We start from the raw sequence: 21727 nt of genomic DNA, 5'->3' as shown, positions 1-21727 counted from the left end.
CCTTACCTTCACATCGTTGACATTCATCCTTGTTCCTTCTTTCCCAACAAAGATGTCATCAATGTCAACCAGAATGTATCTATCCAAGGACAGCGTGAGCTTCTTCCCTGACAGAAAAGAGATGGCATCAATAAAGATCAGTTTGTGCAACCAGAAGGTCAGGTTGTTTCCAAAAAGAACTCTCTGAATCCCATCGTGAAGCCCCAAGTCCTGGATTACAGTTGCATACAGAGCAGCCTTTGGCAATGTCATGGGGGTTGGCCTGGAAGTCTGCAGTTCAGTTAAAAGGACAGGTTGGTAGGTGGAATGGTTGAACTGGAAAACTGTCCAGTCTTCACCAGGCAGTGGGCCTTTCTCAGTCCTTGGTGCTTTGGTAATGCGCAGAAGCGGAGACTGATGGTTTACAACACAGTCTTTGAGGGCAATGTTATTGTAAAGTTGTAATGGCAAGCCTTTCAGTTTTGTACTTGGGGAGCTGTTCTCATTGGCTTTATGAAAACCAATTATGCTAACACTGTATTCCACGCAGTATTTTTCCAGAAGCTCTCTGTTCCACGAGTCCATGGATACATACTTCAAAATATTCTCATATATAATAATCGTGTATTTTCCTCTTCCGTTGTCTGTGAGAGGGGGAATATCTCCCTTGGCAGGTGCGATGACCATGTGGTATTGAAATCTGCTGGATTCAAGGATGGCTATGATGTCTTGTCCCAGCTGGGAGTACTGGCTTTCCACGAATAGAAGGATGATGGGATCAGTTTTAGATGGATCGATTGGCTTAGCTGTTTTCAGCTCCATGGACCTGTATGGTAAAAGCTTGAGATCTTCACACTCTGCTTCTCCAGTGGTTTCTGCAAGAGTCATCTCCTGCTTGTAGCCAGTGTACAGGTAATAGGCAGAAATGACAATACTTGCTATGCAGAAGGCAGCCAGGAGAATGACCAGTGTTCTGAAACTTCTTCGGAGCCTCACTATTAGATTCATCTTCTGTAGGACTTCCAACTTGACTTGGACTTGTTGCTTTTTGGTTTTCTCTTTCTAAAGTGCCATAATAACAATGAGACGCAGAGGTGCCGATTCCTCTCCTGAGACGTTCATGTGACCATTGCAGTGCATTTATGAAGTTGCTGGGGAGATTATAAAGCTGTTGGAGAAGGAAATCAAAGGATCTGGAGAGCTAAATTGAAAGAGGCTTTCTGAGAATGCAGCAGTTGCCAATAATCAATGAAGAAAACTCTTAACATTATCTGCAACAAGTAAAAGAAAAGTAAATAAAATTCATAAAGCAATTAAAAATGCATGTTAATAAAGACAGTGATATCAGTGATGTGAGTTGAGAGGGGGGCTCAAGCACTACAATGTTGCTTGCTTTCTTAACATACCAGAGCTGCTTCTATTTTATTTTGTTGGCCCACAGTGTCAGAGGTGATATGGCAGTGGAGGTTGAATCTTCCTGACAATATTCTGTTACATGTTGTTGCAGTGTGACAGATGGCAGCAGAGGGGCAGTCTGACAAACTGGTGTCTGACATGGAAGTGCATGAAGCAGAAGTGTGTCACTAAACTCCTCCATGTGGAAGAAAAATGGCACCCACTGACACACATCAATGCTTGCTGAATGTTTCTGGAGACCAAACAGAGGATGTGAGCACAATGAAGTGGTGGTGGGTGGTGTGTTTCAGCAGTGATGACAGCGACGTGAAAGACAAGCCATGTTCCAAGCAGCCATGCACAGCTATCACACCACAAAATGCAGAGTGTCTTGATCAGCTCATCTATTTGAATCAGCAGATTATGACCAAGGAACTGTGTATGGAGCTGAATATCAGCTTCAATGTGTTGGAAATGATGGTGGCAGTGTTGGAATATTGCAAGGTTTGTGCCAAGTGAATTCCATGAATGCTTACACAGGATCTGAAAGAACAACATATACAAATTTGTCAGGACCTATTGAAGCAACCTAAAGCTGAAGGTGACGGTTTCCCAGAACACATCATTACCGGTGGCAAGATGTGGTGTCACCACTACCAGCTGGAGTTCAACCAACCATCCATGAAGTGATGACATGCGGATTCCTCATCAAAGAAAAAGTTCAAGACACAGCCCTCAGCAGGTAAAGTGATGTGCATTTTTGAGATAGGAAAAGGGTGATCCTTCTGGATTTCCTGGAATCTGGACAAACCATGAACTTTGACCGCTACATAATGATGCTGACTAAGCTGAAGGTTCAAACTTCTAGAGACAGGTAAGAGAAGAAGACAACCTTTCTCTTGCAACATGGTAATGCCAGGCCCCATACCAGTTTGAAGCCTGTGGAGCACAACAGCCAATCTAGGCTGGACTATCCTACCATACCCACTGTATAGATCAGATTTGGTACCTTCTAGCTTCTATCTGTTCAGGCTGATGAAAGATGGACTGCATAGGCAACATTTTCCTAGTGATGACACTGTCACAGCAGCTATGAAACAGTGGGTCATCTCTATTGATGTGGCTCTTTATAAGGCTCTTGCTCATCTTTGGCAAAAATGCGTAGCCAGTGGTGGTGACTATGTTGAAAAACAATGTTTTGTAGCTGAGAATTTGCTCTATCGAATAGTGTGTTCTTCTATCTGTTGTTGTTTCCTAGGAAATAAATAGGAGGAATTACGTTCAGGACAACCTATGTGTTTTATCTTAATACAGCAGAATTCTTCCCATATTCCTAGGGTTAAAAAAAAAGGTCTCAACATAGTTTTTTGAGCACAATGGCATTTTTATTTATGGCCATTTATTGGCTAAACTGATTTATTACTATTGCAACTAGGAATAACTAAAGACTGTGTAATAAAATGAGAAGAAAATGTTGGTTAAATATAGGGTCAAGTTCCATGTCAAATTCGTAATTTTGTGGTTAAGTATTCTGCAAAGGGGAACAGATTCTCTTTTAGACTGTGAAAGCAATGAAAAAGATAGTGCTTTGGAGAACTTGTCTCTCCAGTTTCTCTTCTGTACCTGAAGTGATCAGTATTTTACAGTCCATTTAAGGACTGTCAATGATTAAAATTTCACGTGAATTTTCCAAATGAATGAGTAGGTTGTAGAAACTGCAGGCTACAGCCATGCAAGCTCAATTTTCTGTTCTCCCAGGGATAAATGGGGGGATTGCATGGGACATGAGTAGTGTTGGAGTTGCTGAGCCATGAAGGTTTGTCCTGTGAGTGCTGGGTGGGAGCATAAATGTGTGCCTTAGATCAAAGCACTTCTTGTTAAATGCTGGGGGCTTTGGGCTGTTTCTACTGTATTTTATTCAACAATATTTGAAATACGAGGTGCTCAAACCTGACTGCCTGGCCAGTTCTGACGCACTTGTGCACTTCTTGATAACTCTACCTAAATTCACGTTGAGCTACCATTGCTGATATGACTCAGAAGCAATTAAAATTAACTAAAAAAATAGCCTACGTTGCTCTATGGATTTAAATAAGAATTAAAGTCTGCTCAAGTTATTTATTTTATTTATCTATTGGAAAACTGTGGGTCTGTAAGCAGGAGATGATTTTTGAACTGCAAGGAAGAAGAAACTCTTTTCCATAGAAGGTGCTTATCAACTGACAAGTGTCTATTGGGTTATAATTCTGATTTATTTATTTATTGCTATTCTGAAAGCTACTCACGTTAATCTGTATGTGAAAAAAAATTGAAAAGAGCTTTCATGAAAGGTACTGAGGAAACTTGTTTTCCAGTTATATTTTATGACTTTGGTACTGAGTTAGAATCATAGAGTGGTTTGAGCTGGAAGGGACCTGTAAAGGTAATCTAGTCCAACTTCCCTGCAATGAACAGGGTCACCTACAGCTCCATCAGGTGCTCAGAGCCCCTTCAGTCTGACCTTGAATGTCCCCAGGGATGGGGCTTCCACCACTTCTTGGGCGACCTGTGTCACTGCCTCACCACCCTTATTGTAGAGAAACCTCCTTCCTTATATCCAGTCTCCTCTCTTTTAAATTGAAACCATTTCCCCTTGTCCTATCACTGCAGACCCTGCTAAGTCTGTCTCCTATCTTATAGCCCCGCATTAGACACTGAAAGACCACTTTCAGCCATGAACAATTGCTGAAGCAGTTGTGAGTTAAGAGGTCTGATTATTCAAGAGAAGATTGCTCCTGCTCTGGCAGTTTAGGTAGAGGGAGTTGCTGCTGAGGCTGTCTGTGAGTTTGCTAAGGCTTTACTTCGTGTTAATGACCCTGCTGTGTGTCATGTGGCAGTTAACAAAAACAGCGAGCAAGGTGGGTAACTTCTGCACTGAGTTTAATCGGCAGTAAAAAAAAGTGAGAAAAGTATCCTGTATTTAGTAATGCATAATGTGTGAAGGGAGAAATAGAAAATAAAATCAGTAATCGCTAAGAAATTGAAATAATGAAGTTAACTGTAAGGGCACCTCCCTCTTCCTCCCCTCCCCGAATCCCGTTGGTACTTCCCTCATTCTGCGGCTTTCTGTGTGCTTGTTGGGATCTCACTTCTTATTAAAGCTCTAATTAAGATTTTATAAAAAGATAAAACCAGATCAAGTGAAGCATTGTCTATGGGGCCGTGCTTCAGATGCAGTGACATTGATGAGTCACTCAGCCCGACTCTGAGGGCTTATTGGATTAGCAGAACTGCTCTCTCTGTGGGAAAGACAGCCTTATGTGTGTGTGTATGTGTGTGTGGGGGGGTAATCTCCCCACAAAACAGCTAATTGCAGCAAGTCTTAGTTTTGTTAGCATGTGAGATATCTTGCAACAATGATTAACACCCTCCCACACACACCTTGGACTTTGCATCTTCTGCTTTCTTTGAGCACTAGAGGGCAATATTTTCTTGCTTTTTGCCTGACAGCACCTGTTCTCACCTCAACTCACAGAGCGAACAGCCCCGTCCTCATGCTCTTTCCAGAAGGGTCTCACAAATCATTCAGGCATGTAAAGCACCTTAATTGAGACACTTATGTTTAATAAATATATAAAATAAACCGGGTTTCTGTTCTAAAAAATCTGCTGCTAAATTGCACTGAATACTTACTGAATGTCTCAATCAACATCTGTAGCATAAGGGGGAATTGCACGCAAGGAGACCTAAAACTGCACATTTCTCCTCACTCTTCCATCTTGCTGGATCTCCCTCTGGCATTGCAAGCTATCCAAATAATACACTTGAGCTAGTTCTTCACTGTTATTACCACTTACATTGCTAAAAAAAAAAAAAGCCTGCAAATTCATGCAAGACAAAACAAAAATATTTTTTATCCCAAATTAGTTGATAGAAATACCATTACTAAAAATATCTCCTAGTTATCTAGAATAGTATGGAGTTTCTAGTTATGTAGAACGGTATGCTTGTTGTATGTAGATATTATAGCAAACACAAGTACTCAGTTATCTGTCTTGAAGCTGTGAATGTCCTGTCCCTGGAGGTGTCCAAGACCAGGTTGGATGGGGCCATGGGCAGGCTGATCTGGTGGGGGCAGCAAGACAAACAGCCCGAGGCAGGGGGTTGGATCTGAGTGGTCTGTAAGGTCCCCTCCAACATGAGCATGATCTAGACATGCAATATTAAGATTAATTAAAAATTCAAACTTCCAGGAGGACATCTGGATTTGGAGCAGGTCCCTTTTTGCTTTGTGTATTGCATTTGAGCTGATCTGTTGAACTGATTATATTGTTCAGTTAAAAAAAAAAAAAAAGTGTGAAGTAATTAAACTTTATGAAAATAAATCAGCTCTATTAGCCATTAGTAGGACATTTTCCAAAGCATAATTGGAAGTTAAGTGCTGTTTGTGCCTTTGAAACTCTCCCCCTCAAAGTTCAACAGCTTTATATTCACTCAAAAATTCAAATTTCTTTAGAGTGTTTCTGTACTATTTTAATTTGAAAACATGAAAATAGGCCATCTTTCATAATTAGCATTATTAACGTACTTTCATTTTGGAAACTGGTATTTGAGGGCCTGTGAACCTACGGTCACTGGTCAACGCACACTGACTCTTCAGGGACGAAGTCTGGAGCTGGGAACACTTATCAAAGAATTCTGCTTACATTTGCCCAGACTTGATCCTTCAGTAGGTCTTTCAGTCTTGTGTTTAGCTGTCTCTCTAGACACCGTGTCTCTCTGGCCAGAAATTGTACAACTGTATGTTAAGTGCCACACCTATCTGCAAGAATTGTCAATTTTCTTAACTTAGGCATCCTGGAAGTTTTAAAAATTCATCTCTTTGCTAAATAATACTTGCTGCTTCCTCATACAAATGCGTCTGATTGCTTAAAGCATACTGATATTGAAGATGATTGATTGGGAGATCAAGACTCAATGGCTAAAAAATGATAGCGCAGCAGTGAAAAGAAACAACGTGTTATTAATACCTTGTGTTAGCACAGCACCAGGAATTAAAGCTGACTCTCTCATGGCTTAGTTTCTGAATATGGATTTCTAGCAGTTTGTAGTGATTTTAGCATGTATTTCAACCAAAATAGGTGCAACTAATGGATAGGGGAACACAGACGATGCAGAATGCAGCTCTATATTGCAAAAATCAGCTTGCTATTGCTGTTGAGGGATCACTGCATTAATGAAGTTATTGCCTGGGTAAGTAAAGAGTTCTATTAAGAGTGAGAGTTGCTGCCTTGTGTCATCAGGAGAAATATATGATATGTTAGTGGTTTAGCTCGGGTATGAGGACAGCAGCAGGTATCTGGTGCTTGGGCTGCCAGCCTGAGTAAAAGGTGGGGAGAACACTGCCTGGCAGGGCTATCGGCTCTTCTGTCATTGTAGCCAGGCTATGATTCTGGTTTGGCTTATGAAAAGCAGAAATCTTGGTTAACACCAAGCAAACTTGTTTTTATACATGTTGCTGATCGATGGAATAGGCCTCACATCTGTAACAGGTTAAGAATATTTTGCTGCCTACAAGGCTATGTAGAGGAACAGTGCAGTTTCTGTCATATACTAATTTCTGGCTGCCTGTCTCAGCCAGTGCAATGCTGCGTGCAATGCTCTATGTGCACCTCATCTGGAAACAGGCCAGGGCCTCCTCTCATCCTATTCCAGTATAAATCAGAAGTCAAAATGTCTTTATTTTCTATATATAAAACTTCCCTTTGGGCTAAAATCTTTCCTCTTTTCCTTCCTTTCTATGCTTATGTGACTTCTGCCATTTATTAGCAGTCTAATGATCCATGACACCAGCTTACTACTCCTTACATAACGACTGCTCATTCAACACAGAAACAAGAAAACCAATGCAAGTGAAAAATAACTCTTGCTGACCACAGGCAAATGTTCAGGGTTTCTGCTTGCTGCAAGAGAGAATGGCCCTTGTGGTGTTGAAATCGTTCTGGATTTTTGGAAGGCCTTTGATACTGTCCCTCACAACATCCTTTTAGACAAGTTGTCCAACTTTGAGATAAGCATATAGATGTTTTTCTTGATGATGAACTGGCTCAGCAGTAGAGCTCAGTGCCATTGTGAATAGGCACCGAGTCCAGTGTCCAGTCACTAGTGGCACTCCCCACTGCTCAATTTCAGAGCCAGTTTTGTTTAGCATTTTTTTCAGTGTTCTGGATGCAGGAGTAGAGTGCATCCAAAGCAAGTTTGCTGATTACACTAAACTAGGAAATACAGTTGGCTCTCAAGGGACAAGAGGCCTTGCAGAGAGATCTACATAGATTGGCATGTTGGGTAATCATCAATGGCATGAAATTCAACAAGGATAAATGCCAGGCTCTGCACCAGGGAGAGAGTAATGCCAGACACAATTACAGACTGGGAGATGAGTGGCTGCAGAAAGCCCTGTGGAGATACTTGGTTGACAGTAGGCTCTGAGTCAGAAAGTGTGCCCTAGCAGCCAAGAGGGCAAACTACATTGTGGGGTGCATTAAACACAGCACAACCAGTTGAAAGATATGATTTTCCTGCTGTATTTAGCATTGGTGTGGCTTCACCTTGACTATTGAGTGCATTTCTGGGCTCCATAATATAAAAAGAATTTAAGGTAGTTGAATGTGTCCAGAGGAAGACAAAAAAATCTGATGAAAGGCCTTTGAGGAGAAGTGACCTCACTGCTCTCTTCCTGATGATGGGAAGTAGACAGTGTGTTACCAGGCTCTGCTCTCCAGTAACCAATGATAAGATGCATGGGAATGGCAGAAAACTGCATCAAGGGAGGTTGAGACTGGACATCAAGAAAGAGTTGATTTACCATGAGGGTGGTCAAACACTGGAACAGGTTTTGTTAATAAAATACTTTAACTTCTGCTTAGCCCTGAATTGGTCAAGCAATTGGACTTGATGGTCTTTGTAGGTCACTTTCAATTGAACTAATCTAATTATAGCGCACCCGTAATATTGGAAAGACTACAATCTTATGCATGAAAGAACACGGAGAAACTAGCTATTTGGATTCCAAATTTCTTTGCTTTTTAAACGTACCAGATGATTTCAGAACTTGAAGAAAATAATGCTTCCCTTGTGGAAGAGCAGCTGAAGGCATATCTGAAGATGAGTTTTACACATGCACATTCTCACATGTACATACATGCAAATACACCTCTTAACAAATACATCAGATCTCCCATCTATCATATATAAGGATATACTTAGTGAGTCTTCAGACTCTTTAGTCTTCATAAAGCAGATAACATCTGACTGATGCAGACTAATTAATGTAAAGCTAACTTTTGATCTCACTCCAGGATCACCAAAGTTGGCTTATTTTTATTATGCTTAGCACTGTTTAGTGTGATTTGAAGCACATTAATGCTTTTATTTATTTCAGTGCTTAACTTGTCTTTTAACTGAGTAGGAGACATAAGGCCCGCTTTCTTGAGCATATATGATATCTGTACTTTCATGACAGCATGTAAACAGATGTATTTTGTTCTCATTAATTTGCACATATCTGAAGCTGCTGACTTGCCAAGTGTTTTTCCTCAGTGATATTTTTTTTTGACCAGTAAATGTAATCTCCACTAGTGAGAACCCCACAAAAACATTCTATTGGTGGAGTGCTCATAAGCATCAACTAGTGAGACTATAAGGATGGTGTTTTCCTTCAACAAATCTTCCCTTGTGGAAATGTTGCTTTCTTTGATTCTCCAGCCCACATATAGCATTTCATGGTATTTAATTCCCACTAGGAATTTTTAACCCAAGTCTCATCCAGACCTCACTTCTGGTGAATGTTGCTTGATAGTCAGCTTTAACTCTTCTTTACTTTTGCCCATTAACTTCCAAGAGTCCCACAGTCATTTGGACCATCCAGGAATGTGCATGTACATGGACCATGTATAATGGTCCAGTGACCTTTTCTCCAGTTGTCGCTGGCTATCAGTCTCAAACACTTCAGTGTTTTAGAACGTATGGGGTTGTAATATTTCCTTAAACTTTTTTCTTAGAATCCAGTGATATGACAATGATCTTTGGAGGGCCATAAATGGAAGGGAAACCTATATTTTTTTCTGTTTCTTAATAGGGTAGTTCTTATCAGTAATGCAATGAGGAAGCATTAACAACTGTATACACGTTTTGTTCAGTTTGAAAAATATCATGATTAATCAATGCATCACAATATACTGAAATATACACAATATTTTGATGTCATCTGGCTGAAAACCTTAACTATGTGATAAGATTGTTTATTTATTTATTTATTTAATATAGTTTCTCCACATGCAGGTGAATTGTTAGGTCATGAGTTAAACTGGTGATTGAGCACCTGGCGAAGGGGTCAGTGTCAAATTGCTTTCACCTGTGCTCCCCAGGTGACCAGAGGGGGTGGACCCACCTTGAGTTCAGTGGAGGGCTAGACACTGAATGGAGAGTGTCTCTTGGACCTTAGTTGCTTCCTGAGAAGGAATGTTGTATGGCCAGAGATCCACTTGACTAGTTCTGTGAGTTCAAGTCTTCATTCTGTGTATGTCTATTAGTCTAGCTGTGAATATTTTGCCTAGCATTGCTAAGAGTGTGTCAGAAGCAATTTTGCCTCTTCATAAGTAGTACACCATGCCTTTTCCAACAAGTATTTGTGTTGCTTGAGTAATGATAACGTATACCCTTTCTTGCTGATAATTTACCAAAAATTCGAAAGCTAAATATCATTATTCTTGAATGCAGTCCTGTCTCAGGCAGTTTGGCTGAGCCAGAAGCAATAGCCATTTGCTCTTGGATAATGACCTCCTTCAAGTGACAGTTGTCTTTATAACCTTTGTGAGATCCGTATAAAAATACTACCAAGAATGAGAAGATTGAGCTATGATCTGAATGTCAGAAGCTTACTTCGTAAGTCATAATGACAGAGCCAAAATGTCACGGCAGAAGGTTGTGGTTGAAAAGAGAGCAGGTATTGCTATTCTACAGAGTAAGGTGTGACCTATAGGATCATGTCCTTGTTGTTCAATCTTTGCTTTCCCAATTAGATTAAGAGAGAATGGAGGTATAATGAACATCCTATAATTTCACCATGTACGTTTGAATTACGATGGTGGATAAAAGCAGGCTTCAAGCATTTCCCCCAAGTCAGCCTGCAAAACTGTTCCCCTGTCCTGATGCAACAAATCTGATCTTGCTTGGTTAATGGCTCATCATCACTTTTCAATTCGTAGTTTGATGCTTCGATGAAAGCCAATTTGAATTTGTTTAGGTTTTCATATGAAACTTTTGTGAGATGGTGTATTAGATGTTTTATTACAGTCCATGTATTCTGTTATCTTTGTCTACTCCTATAAGGCTGTCAATTAGCAATGCCATTTCAATAGAATGATTTGTGTGTTGAATTTAGTCAAGATACAATATTTGTGCAATTTATTGGCAGCCTACCAGTAGTCCTTAAATTCAATCAATACAATAGTTAAACTCTGCACATTGTTTGATCATATGTGAAAGCTGACATAAAAAAAAGAACAGAATACATAACAAAAAAATCTCTTTTATGATTCTATTAGCATCTAACTAATGGCAGAATTTCTGTAGTTTGCAAATCTGCCAGCGATTACAGATTTGCTGGCTAATTATTGGTACTTTACTTTTTGAAGGATTCTTAAATAGGTTTAAAAGCTTCCTTCTTTACAAAGAAGTGGTCTCTTTGCTTACATGATATGGCTACAGGCTCTGAACTAGCTTATTTTGTCCTAAATTCTTTGGTCTTGATACTCTTTCCCAGTGCTTATTGATTTCCCACATTTTCCGATTTCCTATTGCTGCAATGGGACCTAGAAACATTTGTTGTCATACAAGATAATTAAAATGTCTCATTCATATACCAATAACAATTTATTTCATTGAATAACGTGTTTTCTGATACCTGTATCCTGTCACTGGCGGTAGTTGTGAGAAAGTCTGATGTGGCTACATCTGTGCTAGGAGTTAGGAGGCCGCTAACTTAAGAAAAACTACTGCTGTCACACAGTAATGATCTATCACTTGCTACAAAGGAAGTCTATTTAAACGCAGATAACGACAACTTTGTACCTAAATCCTCAGAGCAGCATGTTTACCACATAACATTTAAACAGGTTTATTCTGAGTTTGCTCAAGCCAGGCTCTAGACAGTCAGGAATGGTTTTCAAGCTCTGGATACAACAGTAACATCTTGTCTATATTTATTCTTCAAATAAGTTCCACTGAAGTTCCCCCTCCCTGTCTTCATCGTTGCTGACTGAAGGGTTTTGTTATCATCAAGAGGATTTGATAGAAAAACAGGTAGTGTAGGCAGTGAGCTAGCCAAAAGCAAGGCTTTTCTGGGAGATACTTTGAGTAGTAGTGCAATGATATGAGTAGCCAGAGACCTTCCTTTTACCTCTCAGATTGCTCAGAATCTGTGTCTGGTCCCAGCAGCCTCTGATAAGAGCAAAGGCTTGAGTAGAAGCATCATCTTAGCTGTTGGCACTGGCCTGGGATGTGCAGGCTAATGCAACGAGCTGGCATTGCTAACCTGCAACTGGTGGTAATGGTAAAGAAGAGTTAGAAGATTCTGGTTCTTATTACCAGCTCTTTAAAACTGGAAAGATCAGCTTCTTGGGAGCCAATTATGGCTGTGTGTATTTCTACTGTCAGTAAAACTAATCTAGACGGAAACTTCATCATCTGCTAAAAATATTACAGTGCAATCCAACAGACTATATCTCACTTTAGTACATTTAAGTATTTCCAACACTGCGAGAAGACAAGATAGTTCAAGAGAGTCTTATGGATGGTGTCAATACAGATTCAACTCTTTTATTTTTTGTTAGTCTTGAAATGAATGTACGACTGGTGTTTGCATATAAAGAGGGAAAAAAGGTCTAGTAGTGAGAGAACAAAGCAAGGAGCCAGAATGTTGATTTCTGTCTTTTTGCCACCATCGTTTGCCCTCTGGAAGTCACTGCTTTTTCAGAGCTTCAATTTTCCCTTCTATTATTCTGAGATTCATACTTGTTCAAATGTATATAGTGTGATTACTGCAAACAGTTAATTTAAAACCCAGAGCAGAACTAGTATTTTCATGTATACAGACCAGTGAATTACAGTGCTTGTTTTATCTTATTATTTTTCATACCCTCATCAATTTTTTTTTAAATATTCCTCTGAGATAAGCCACTTTCCGTCAAGTGGAAGGGCACTTTCGAGATTTCTGATGTATCATCTGTGACCTATACATCCTGCTTTTCTTTTAGTTCAAAATACAAACAAATATTTCCCTTCAAGTGATCTATTCTTTGTTTCATCTAGATAAAGCTGAATTTAGAAATGCCGCTAGTTGGATAATGGACCTACTTGGGAATTCAAGGGATTTTTTGTTGAGTCACACTAAGCTCACAGACTGGAACTTGAACTAATACCATTAGAGTTATATGATAGAATGCAAAGGCTTTGACTAACCTGTGTTGTGAAAATTCTCTGCTTATTGATTTGCTGAGACATTAACTTGTTTTTGGAGGGAAAAAATGATCTAACAAAAAAAAAAAATCTAACCAGTAATCAAAATCTTTTTAACTGAATGTGCTGCCAATGCCCTTTATATTCAGTTTCTTATTGTCTTGTATGGATTGGGTTTTCCAATATGTATTTCCAGAATGTTTCTTGAAACTTAACTTGGTTTCTTGGTTTATGAAAGGGAGTTATGAGCCTACAAAATGATGTCTCATTACTTAATGCATTGAAACACTGGAATCTATAGTTGTTTCAAGCAAAGCATGTATCTGTATGTATAGATGTATACTGTTCCAACTGAAAGAAAATGTCTTCCATGAAGGACAAAGTGCTTTCTGAGCTACATTAGTTAAGAATGCAAAATAACTGCTGTTGATTCATGCTGACATGTAAATCTCTCTCTTTCTAAATCCGATAAGGAGTTAGTCTTATCAGTGTCTGAGTGGGTTGCTCTGGGGCCTGGACAAAGTGTTCCTTGTTGTGTGGACAATGCACAGCATGGAGCTATCCTGGTCTTAAATTGTGATTTTTCTGGTATGAGTTATAACCACATGGACCCCCTACAAATAAGTTAGAAACAATGAGGTATGGGGAAATAAGACTCAGCTCATATGTTATGCTGTTCCAGAATCACTGCCTTTCAGTTACCAGCAGTATAGCATCCTCTCCTTCATCTTAAGCAAACTCAAAGCATGGCCCCTTAGTTGCTGATGGTATTTACTGGCTTTTGCAGTGCCTTGTGACCAAATGGACTGCAAACTCTTTGTGTACATGATGCCCCACCATTTGGAGTACAACTGTTTTGAAGTAGAACAGTGAAACCATTTAAATGGCACAAATATAGTCTAAAAACTAGAAGTGAATCAAAGTGAATGAAAAAGACTGGCGATGAATAAACCACCCATTATATCAGTGTAGGCAAAATGTCAGCATTTTCGCAAGACTATCAAGGTAGATGGCCCTACTTTGTGTAAAAAATAAAAAAGTCCCGAGAGCTTTAAAATCAAAAGTGTCCAGTCACTTTCCTGTCATATCTAAAAATTTCTCTGTGAAACAATGACCACCTGCCTCCTTCCCCTCTGATGGTTTAGGGGATGATAAATCATCCCTGTGGGAATGAATGTATTTAAAGAATACCCCTAGGCCCTGGAGCTCAAGCTTTGTCTGTCTTGCAAAATGCTGGTCCCTTGTACAGGGAAAGGATGGTGGATAAAGCATCCTCTGAAATTAGAACATAGGTGGGTGCATATTTCATGACAGACTGTTTTAACTTTCTGAACAGTCGCCTCTTTTATGGCCTGCAGCTGCTATTAATTATTTAGCACAACACTTATTTATACACTAAGAGCTAAATGCAATCCTTTCAGTGGAAGCCTGGCAGAGTGCAGGTTGAAATAAGTAGCTGTGGATAGTCCTTCAGGAGGATACATCTCAAGACCAGTTTTGCTAAAGGAAGAACCCACTCATGTTATACTGTCTGCCGTATCTCTAATAATGATATATAAGGGCATAAGGTTAAGACCCAGACATTAGTAAAATTACAGTCATTGATGAATCAACCCTGAGCAAGGTGTGTATTTCTCAGTGCTCTGATGGGCTATGGCAGGATTGAAGGTACTCCTCTTGTCCTATGGCTGCTTAGGGCTGAATCCTGAAGTTTCACCATTGTCCTGGCCAAAATTCTCCAACAGCAACCTTGTTAGTGGCCAGCTGTGTGAAAAAGCATGCACTCACTAAGTGTAGTTATACTGTGGTCTGGGAGAAGTGCATTAGCAGCTGTATGCAAACAGATTTTAAGTAGCTGACTGCATTATACTGTCTGGTGTTGGGGCTGCACTACTGAATGTCTTGCCTTAGCAGGTTTTGAGGGAGGGAAGAAACTTGTGTGGCAAACTCTATATGACATGAAGCAAATAGAATGAAGGTCATTAAAAGCAATTCAGAAATTCAGCAGTCTTTATACTTGGCTCACTTGACCAAGAGAAAGAGAGAAAGAGGAAACCTTTTTCTTCCTGCTGTTTTTTTTTTTTTTTTTTTTTCCCTCCATAGAAGCAGCCCACCTGCTCTCACTTCTGTATTTGCTCTGGTTTCCAAAAAGACTCTGCAGCCTTGGAGGAAGGATTCATTTCTTCTATTTGCCTGCACTTGGGGAAAGAAGCTGTGACCCTTCCTGTCGCCAGAGACATGGAAATGGATTTTAATACTTCTCTGTTCCTTCCAGATATAGTTTAGAACATCACGTCACAATACAGTACTTCTGGTGCCAATGTAATTTCTTCATCAAATACTGACATGGTTTCTACACTGTTGTGCTGTTGCCATGTGATTCTGGTAGCATTACTGTTTAGATAAAATATTATTCATTTTCTATAGCAACTGTTAATTTCAGAAGTATCTGTGATTTCACTGTAACTATTATTACTGACAATAGTTGTAATAAGTGTTTTGGATTGACGTGCATGGCTTTTATTTTCTTCCAGCAGATGATTTTTTTTTTAATGGTTGAAACAATTTTTCAAATTTAGATGGCTTCTGGTCTATGAAAGGTGTAATGTTAACATCTCAATAGGAAAGACTTGTTGCTGTGATATGACTTTTCTTCAGCCTTTCTCAAAACGTGGGACAGGACACTAACTTAATGTTCCCAGTAAATTCCAGCATGGATACCACCCTCCTCCTCCTGCAGTTCAGCCTCTCAATGTTGGCTCCTTGCTCAGGTCCCCAGCTTCCTCCCAGGCCCTGAGAACACAGGATCTGTTCAGTTGCCATCCTATACTCTACTCCTCAATCACTGCAGACTGTTTCACAATCAGGCTCACTTCACCATAGGAAGTGTGGAGAAGCGCCCTCTTGTCTTTAGCTCGGTGTCCCGTTTCTGACTCTATAGGCTGGGGAGTCACAGCTTTCTGCACAGTTCTGAGTTACTCCTTCCTTTGGTCACCAAGACTCCAGCTTGAAATGCTTTACTCATAGCCTAGTGGGTATATATATATATTTTTTTTTGACAGGTCCATTTTGCAGGTACAGGTTGTAGGTCTCTGGATGTATCTAAGAGGCTGAACCATTATTAAAGCTTTGCAAAGCCAATGCTTGGTGGAAGCAAACATCAGTATATACATGTAGCTGAAGCTCAGCCAGCCTGATGGACATAAAGGCTGGCAAATCAAAATTCTGTGGGCTCAATCAGACTTGGAACAGAAATGATATATAGATAGAGATTTGGTTAAGAGAGTATGATATTCTTTCTTTTATTGCTCGTAGAAAAATACAATGAGACTTTTTTTGGTGGTATAAGTTTAAATGCCATTTTTTCTTTAACTGAAAGCTCAGTCATGACTTGCTAGTAACTCACCAGTCTTTTCTTTGAACAATATTGCCTTGGTTTTGCAATATGTAGTCATGTTTTCCTTAAAGTATCTTATTATACCTCTAAGAATTCCTATACTGTATGGCTTCACAAGAATAATCTTTACTATTAGCATATTCCCTCTCCGCACGCACTCATACTGAACGATATTTGAACTCCAGAGGAGCTCACAATTGCCTGTGTGCTGCCAAATCAGCTGTGATCAGTGCCATTATGAAGAGCAATATAGCGGCTATCGCAACCTCTGGACATCCATAAAGTTTTAATGACTTCCTCAACTTTATAGTGAGAGTTAACAGGGTGTTCACACAGAAATATATCTGTGTATATAACGTGTGTGTGTATATATGTGCTGGTAGTCGCTGACTTGAGCATGCTGGTCTGTGCTTAAAACTAATACTTCTGATTTGATCTACTCCAATAAAAGGAAAGATAGAGCATCATTCCTCCAGCATCATAGAAAACTGATGTTAACAAGAAATCGAGAAATTCCTGCTTTCATTTCTGACACTTTCAGACATGAGGCGTTTGTTATGAATCAGAAAAATAGCCATGCTCTGAGGAAACAGCACACAAACCTAATATATGATCTTAAACTTCTTCAGGGAGCAGTGCCAATAGGAAAATCTAATCTAATTGAGCCCATCATACTATCTGGATTGATAAGGTTCAGAAGAAAACTGAAAGCCAAGAATTTCCTTTGTTAAATGTGACTTGGCATTTCCCACTGCTCTCGTCTTTAGAGCAGCATTTCAGAAAGCAAATCAGACAGTGCATCTTGGCTGATGGTAAAATGTGCATGATGAAAGTATGCAGACATGATAGGGCAAGACAGGGAAGCACCTGGCAGCATCGCCAACTATGTAAACTTTATGAGCAAGGAGATTCTGATATTATCCCACAAGTTGAATGTCTTATAGCAGAAGGATCATAATTTAAAAACTACTGAAGTAACTGAGAGAAAATTACTTGTTTCTATTTTGCATTTGCTCTGATAACATCCAGAGTATTGAGGTTGAAAAGGCAGAACAACCGCCTACATAGGATAGGCCAAATTCGGAAACATTTATGAAAAGCGAGGGAAGGTTTAATCAACAGGATTAGGAGCTGCAAAAGTTGGTTAAGAAAAATCAGGGAAAATTCCCTGGGGAAGACAGAATTAATGATCATGGCTTCTGTATGCATGTGTGGTTACTGTAGTGTAGTGCTTGTAGGGAGAGACTTATTCACCTCCACACAATTCTCCTTTGAACGTTTATTCCCAGCAGCAATGACTTAAAGCCTATGTGCCAGCTGCAACCTAAAAATGCTAGGCTGCCTCTGTGCTCAGACTCTAGTAATCTGAAGAATAAACGCTGATTTCTTTGGTTTACCTCTTTCTGCCTGACATGCTCCCTGCTTCCACGCTGTGAATGATCATACTATTTTAAAATAATGTTGTTGATGGATGTTGATTGGAAACACAACTGCTGGAAAAGATCAGATCTTGGCTTCCTTGCAGAACACTTACTCTTACTTTTAATAGTACATCGTCACTACATACCCATGGCAAGCTTTCACATTGTCGTTTTAGTGCTCAACTTTGCTTTGCTCAACTTTGACTGCTAGATGGTAGCAAACAAAAGCAAAGTATGTGGAGCAGACTAAAGAACTGCATCCTTATCTTTTTTCCTCTTGTCATTTGAGTTACAGTGCTTTAACTTCTGTGCTCTTTCGCATATTTACCCCAACGTCTATTTCCCCTCTGTTTACATCTGAGACGCTTGCATGCAAGGAAGGCAAGGATATCAAACTTTCAGATAAAGCTTTGAATGCCAGGCTGTCAGCAGCTTTCAGAAGTGCTTGTTATATATGAATAGGTTATAGGCATACTATTGTATGCTCTGTGTATATCATACCTTTTCAAGAACAGTTTTCTCCAAGTACATGGACTGTCTAATCAGTAGCCTTAACGTATACCCAGAAGTATAGGCTAGTATAGCAACGCGTGCAGAAGCTGAAGAATAGCTTACCTAGAGAAGAATTTCTTTTCCTAGCGTGCAGGAAAGAGACATCTGCTATTCACATCTCCTCACGCGGCTCTAGGTAAGCTAGAGAGAGTTTTCAATTGATAGCAGCTGTCGGAGCAGCATCCCGGGAAGGCTCCTCTCGCTCCAGTCCCAGTGACTGAACTCTGCCGGCACAGTCACATCTCATTTATACACAGGCTGTCCTTTTCCAAACAAGCAGCCAGCTGGAACGATTCAAACCTCTGCTCAGCGCACCGTTAAAATGCAGCTTCCTTCTCGGACACGGGGATTACACCAGGGAGCAGCCGGAGCGCAGCGAAAAGGCTGCGAGAACTATTTAATCACCCGAATACCAGCTGCTCCTGTTACTAGTGCCGCTGCCGCCGTGCCTCCTGTTCGCCGGAGCCAGCCTCTCTCTGCCTCGTATCTCCACGAGTATCAGGGCGGTGATTGGCAGGAGCAGCCCGTTCCTCCGCTAATCAACCCCGAGACTTTCAAGGACTCGAGCTGCTCTGATGTCACGCCGGCGGGGGGATGCTTCACGCGAGGCCGCCGCCACGCAGGCTAACTCGGAGATGAGCCGCGTCCCTCCCGCGCCACCGTGATTGATTAGATGCTCCGGGAGGATCTGCATAATCTGTCATTGTGCGGTTGGTCCACCTCCTGCCCAAAATGCGGGAGGAAAACACCGCTCGCAGCTTCTGATTTTACACCTGGAGCTTGCAGCTGAAAGCCTGGATTAAAAAAAAAAAAAAAAAAAAAAAAAAAAAAAAAAAAAAGGAAAAGTTGAAAGAGTCATTTTTCTGGAAGGAGAGTGCTTCAGGCAAGTGTGTGGGGGGAGCCCCCGGCAGCCCACCCCATCCCCAAATGCTAATGGAGGCTCCAGAAAATCACAGTGCTGCAAGAGTTTGTGGTTCGTACTCTTGCTGGGTCACCAGTAAGATCACCTGGCATCATAAGAGGTTGGTTTTTTGTGCAACAGTGTGGCGTGACCAAAATCAAGCAAAGGTCACCCAGCAAGCTGGTTAAGAAGTGCTTTTGATAGTACCACCTCTGGGTGGATTCCAGCAAACATGCAGCGCTTGGAGGTGCAAAGCATTTTCTTCTTCTATATGCAACACAAATTCCACCTATTTGTTGCATAATTTCTTATTAAAATCCTTTAGCTCATCCAGCTAAGGTTGAAACCTATACTCATTGCCAAGATACGTGATCGTTATGCAACTTTCTAGGGTTAAATTATATTACAGAGGAAAATCTAAACGCTTCCTATATTAGAAAAATTAGATTTTATACCAATCTAATTTTCAATTTTTGCCAGCTTGACACCTTTCACTCCAGAACTATTCTTTGTACTGTGCACCTTAGAATTGAAATTCAGCCAATTCTGTGCAGCAAATGTGAGGAGAAAATAGTTTTGTTCAAGGAGACTGGAACAAACCCATTCTGAGATGATGAATGATGCTGTAAACTCAGATTTGAATCATGGAAGGGTCAGCTCAACCTTTCATGTTTCCAAAATAGTGTAAATAAATGGTATTCCATGCATTTTCCTATTTACATCCTTCAGCTGGGACCTTCTGCGTTGAAGAGCTGTTTACTCTCTGTGATTATCCAGGTTTCAAAGATGGTAGATATCCCTGACTGGGGACTAATTTATTCCTTCTGGCTAAATTAGAAACTGAGGGAAAATTAAAATTCAAAGTATGTCTGAGTCATTTCCTGCAATTTCTAATTACAAAGCAAGCACTGGGGTCTTTTAAAATCCCTCACACCTATGGCTGACTCTGGATTTGGGGTTTATTTTCCAAATACTGTTGGGAAGGTTGGGAGGCCGAGTTCCCACGGGATCTGAGTGATGAGCGGGTGTCTCCTTCTGCCCCGTGTGAATGGGCAGGTTTTGGTCAGGCAGTAAACCAAGAACTCTGAGTGAAGTTAGAGAATCTTTTCCCGGTGTAAAAAAGAATTTGGGTGCACTTGGTTCAAAACTACAAAAATGTGAGGGCTTCCTATTACTAATCCCATTGCCACAGTTGTGTGAGAAGAAAGTCCAGTGATTGTTTCTCTTGCTGCTTGTCTACTTTTGGTTCCTGGCTGTACTCAGAGCATCAGAGGCATCACTGTGAGCTGCCAGGCTTCGCTGCAGGATGTGAGTGTGTGACAGGATAGCTCAGATGCTGTCAGATGTGGCAGAGCAGCGGTTGCCCCTTTGGAGCTGCCACACTCCGGTGGAGCTGCTGCTGCAGATGTTCCCACGGCAGGCCAGCAACCAAGTGGTTACGCATACTGTTGGGAGTGTATTTTAATTCAGATGCTAAAGTTGCTCTTTGAACTTAAATCCATGGCTTAATAGCATGCTCTGCTAGATGAATTCAACATGAAGAAGCATGGCTGTTGATTTGTGCTGCCTCGGTGTCTGTTCACTTTTTTAGCAATTCATTTTAAGTGGGGTATCAGGTGAGATCTTGTCTTGCTCAGATATAAATTTTCTTTGGTGTTGTTCCCTAGGATTGTAGAATCATAGAATGGCTTGGGTTGAAGCAGACCTTTAAGATCATCTAATTCCAACCCCTGTAATGCCAGGGTTGCCCCTCACCAGATCAGGCTACCCAGAGACCCATTCAGCCTTGCCTTGAATCCCTCCAGACTGGGGCATCCACAGCATCTTTGGGCAGCTCGTGCCAATGCCTCACCACCCTCTGCGTGAAGAATTTTTTCCTAACATCTAACCTAAATCTCCCCTCTTTTAGTTTAAAGCCATTCCCCCTCATCCTATCAAGACATTTCTTCCAATCATGATATTATTTTCATGCTCTCTTTTAGGGGAAAATATCCAAAACCAGAAATAGAGCAGGAAGAAACAGAAATTAAGTATGGATGGAGAGAGGCAGTAAAATGAGGGAAACTCTAATAATGAAATACCATATTAATGAGGTACCGTATTTATGTTGAAATCCTTGCCATAGGGTGTACATTTCTCTGTACTTACCTGCAGCATGGATTTTGCATTAGCTGATGGGAATAGCGTACTAGTTAATTATTATGTGATTTATTTCCTCGACGTATATGTAGCTAACCATCATTGCCTAGCCATTCTATCTCAGTAATTCAAAAGTTGTAGGTAAAACCTGTCTATATTTTGCCCCCAAACTGGTATTACCTTTCAGAAGCATGCCTTTTAGATTTATAACTCTGATGTGGTGGTGCTGTTGCTGTTGTTTTTCTTGGTGTGTTTTGTTTGTTTGTTTGTTTTTGATTTGTTTATATTTCGGACTTCAGTGAAAGTGTTGTTTTGCTTTGTCCAAATTTTTTGGAGCTTACACAAATGTAAACAAATGTTTTGTTTTGCTAAGTCTAGTGCTTTCACATAGACTACATAGACTCTGCTTAGCTTTGTGTATGTTAAAAAAACTTTGAATCAGATTTA

The 21727-nt window shown here is 40.4% G+C and overlaps 1 protein-coding gene and 1 long non-coding RNA gene across 4 annotated transcripts in view; one reads left to right on the top strand and one right to left on the bottom strand.

Moving 5' to 3' along the window:
• The window catches only part of NDST4 (N-deacetylase and N-sulfotransferase 4), a 160661-nt gene that overhangs the window by 89379 nt on the left and 49555 nt on the right, over nt 1–21727 (bottom strand). For both annotated transcript variants that reach the window (XM_040699341.2, XM_015276354.4), the window contains 2 exons: nt 18304–19034; nt 7–1250 (listed from right to left, as the gene is read on the bottom strand). In XM_040699341.2, coding sequence (XP_040555275.1) covers nt 7–987 — 981 coding nt within the window. In that variant the 5' untranslated portion in view covers nt 988–1250; nt 18304–19034. The remainder of the gene's footprint in view (nt 1–6; nt 1251–18303; nt 19035–21727) is intronic.
• The window catches only part of LOC112532302, a 154182-nt gene that overhangs the window by 125914 nt on the left and 6541 nt on the right, over nt 1–21727 (top strand). The window contains exon 3 of one of the 2 annotated variants that reach the window (XR_005859253.2): nt 1487–2248. This is a non-coding gene — a long non-coding RNA (uncharacterized LOC112532302). Of the gene's footprint in view, nt 1–1486; nt 5702–21727 lie in introns of those variants that run through there. The other variant, XR_006939095.1, reaches the window with a different exon arrangement.

The sequence above is a fragment of the Gallus gallus genome, chromosome 4, assembly GCF_016699485.2.
Source record: "Gallus gallus isolate bGalGal1 chromosome 4, bGalGal1.mat.broiler.GRCg7b, whole genome shotgun sequence".
Lineage (NCBI taxonomy): Eukaryota > Metazoa > Chordata > Aves > Galliformes > Phasianidae > Gallus > Gallus gallus.
The sequence above is the reverse complement of the archived record's forward strand: the minus strand, read 5'-3'. Positions and strand labels throughout refer to the sequence as shown.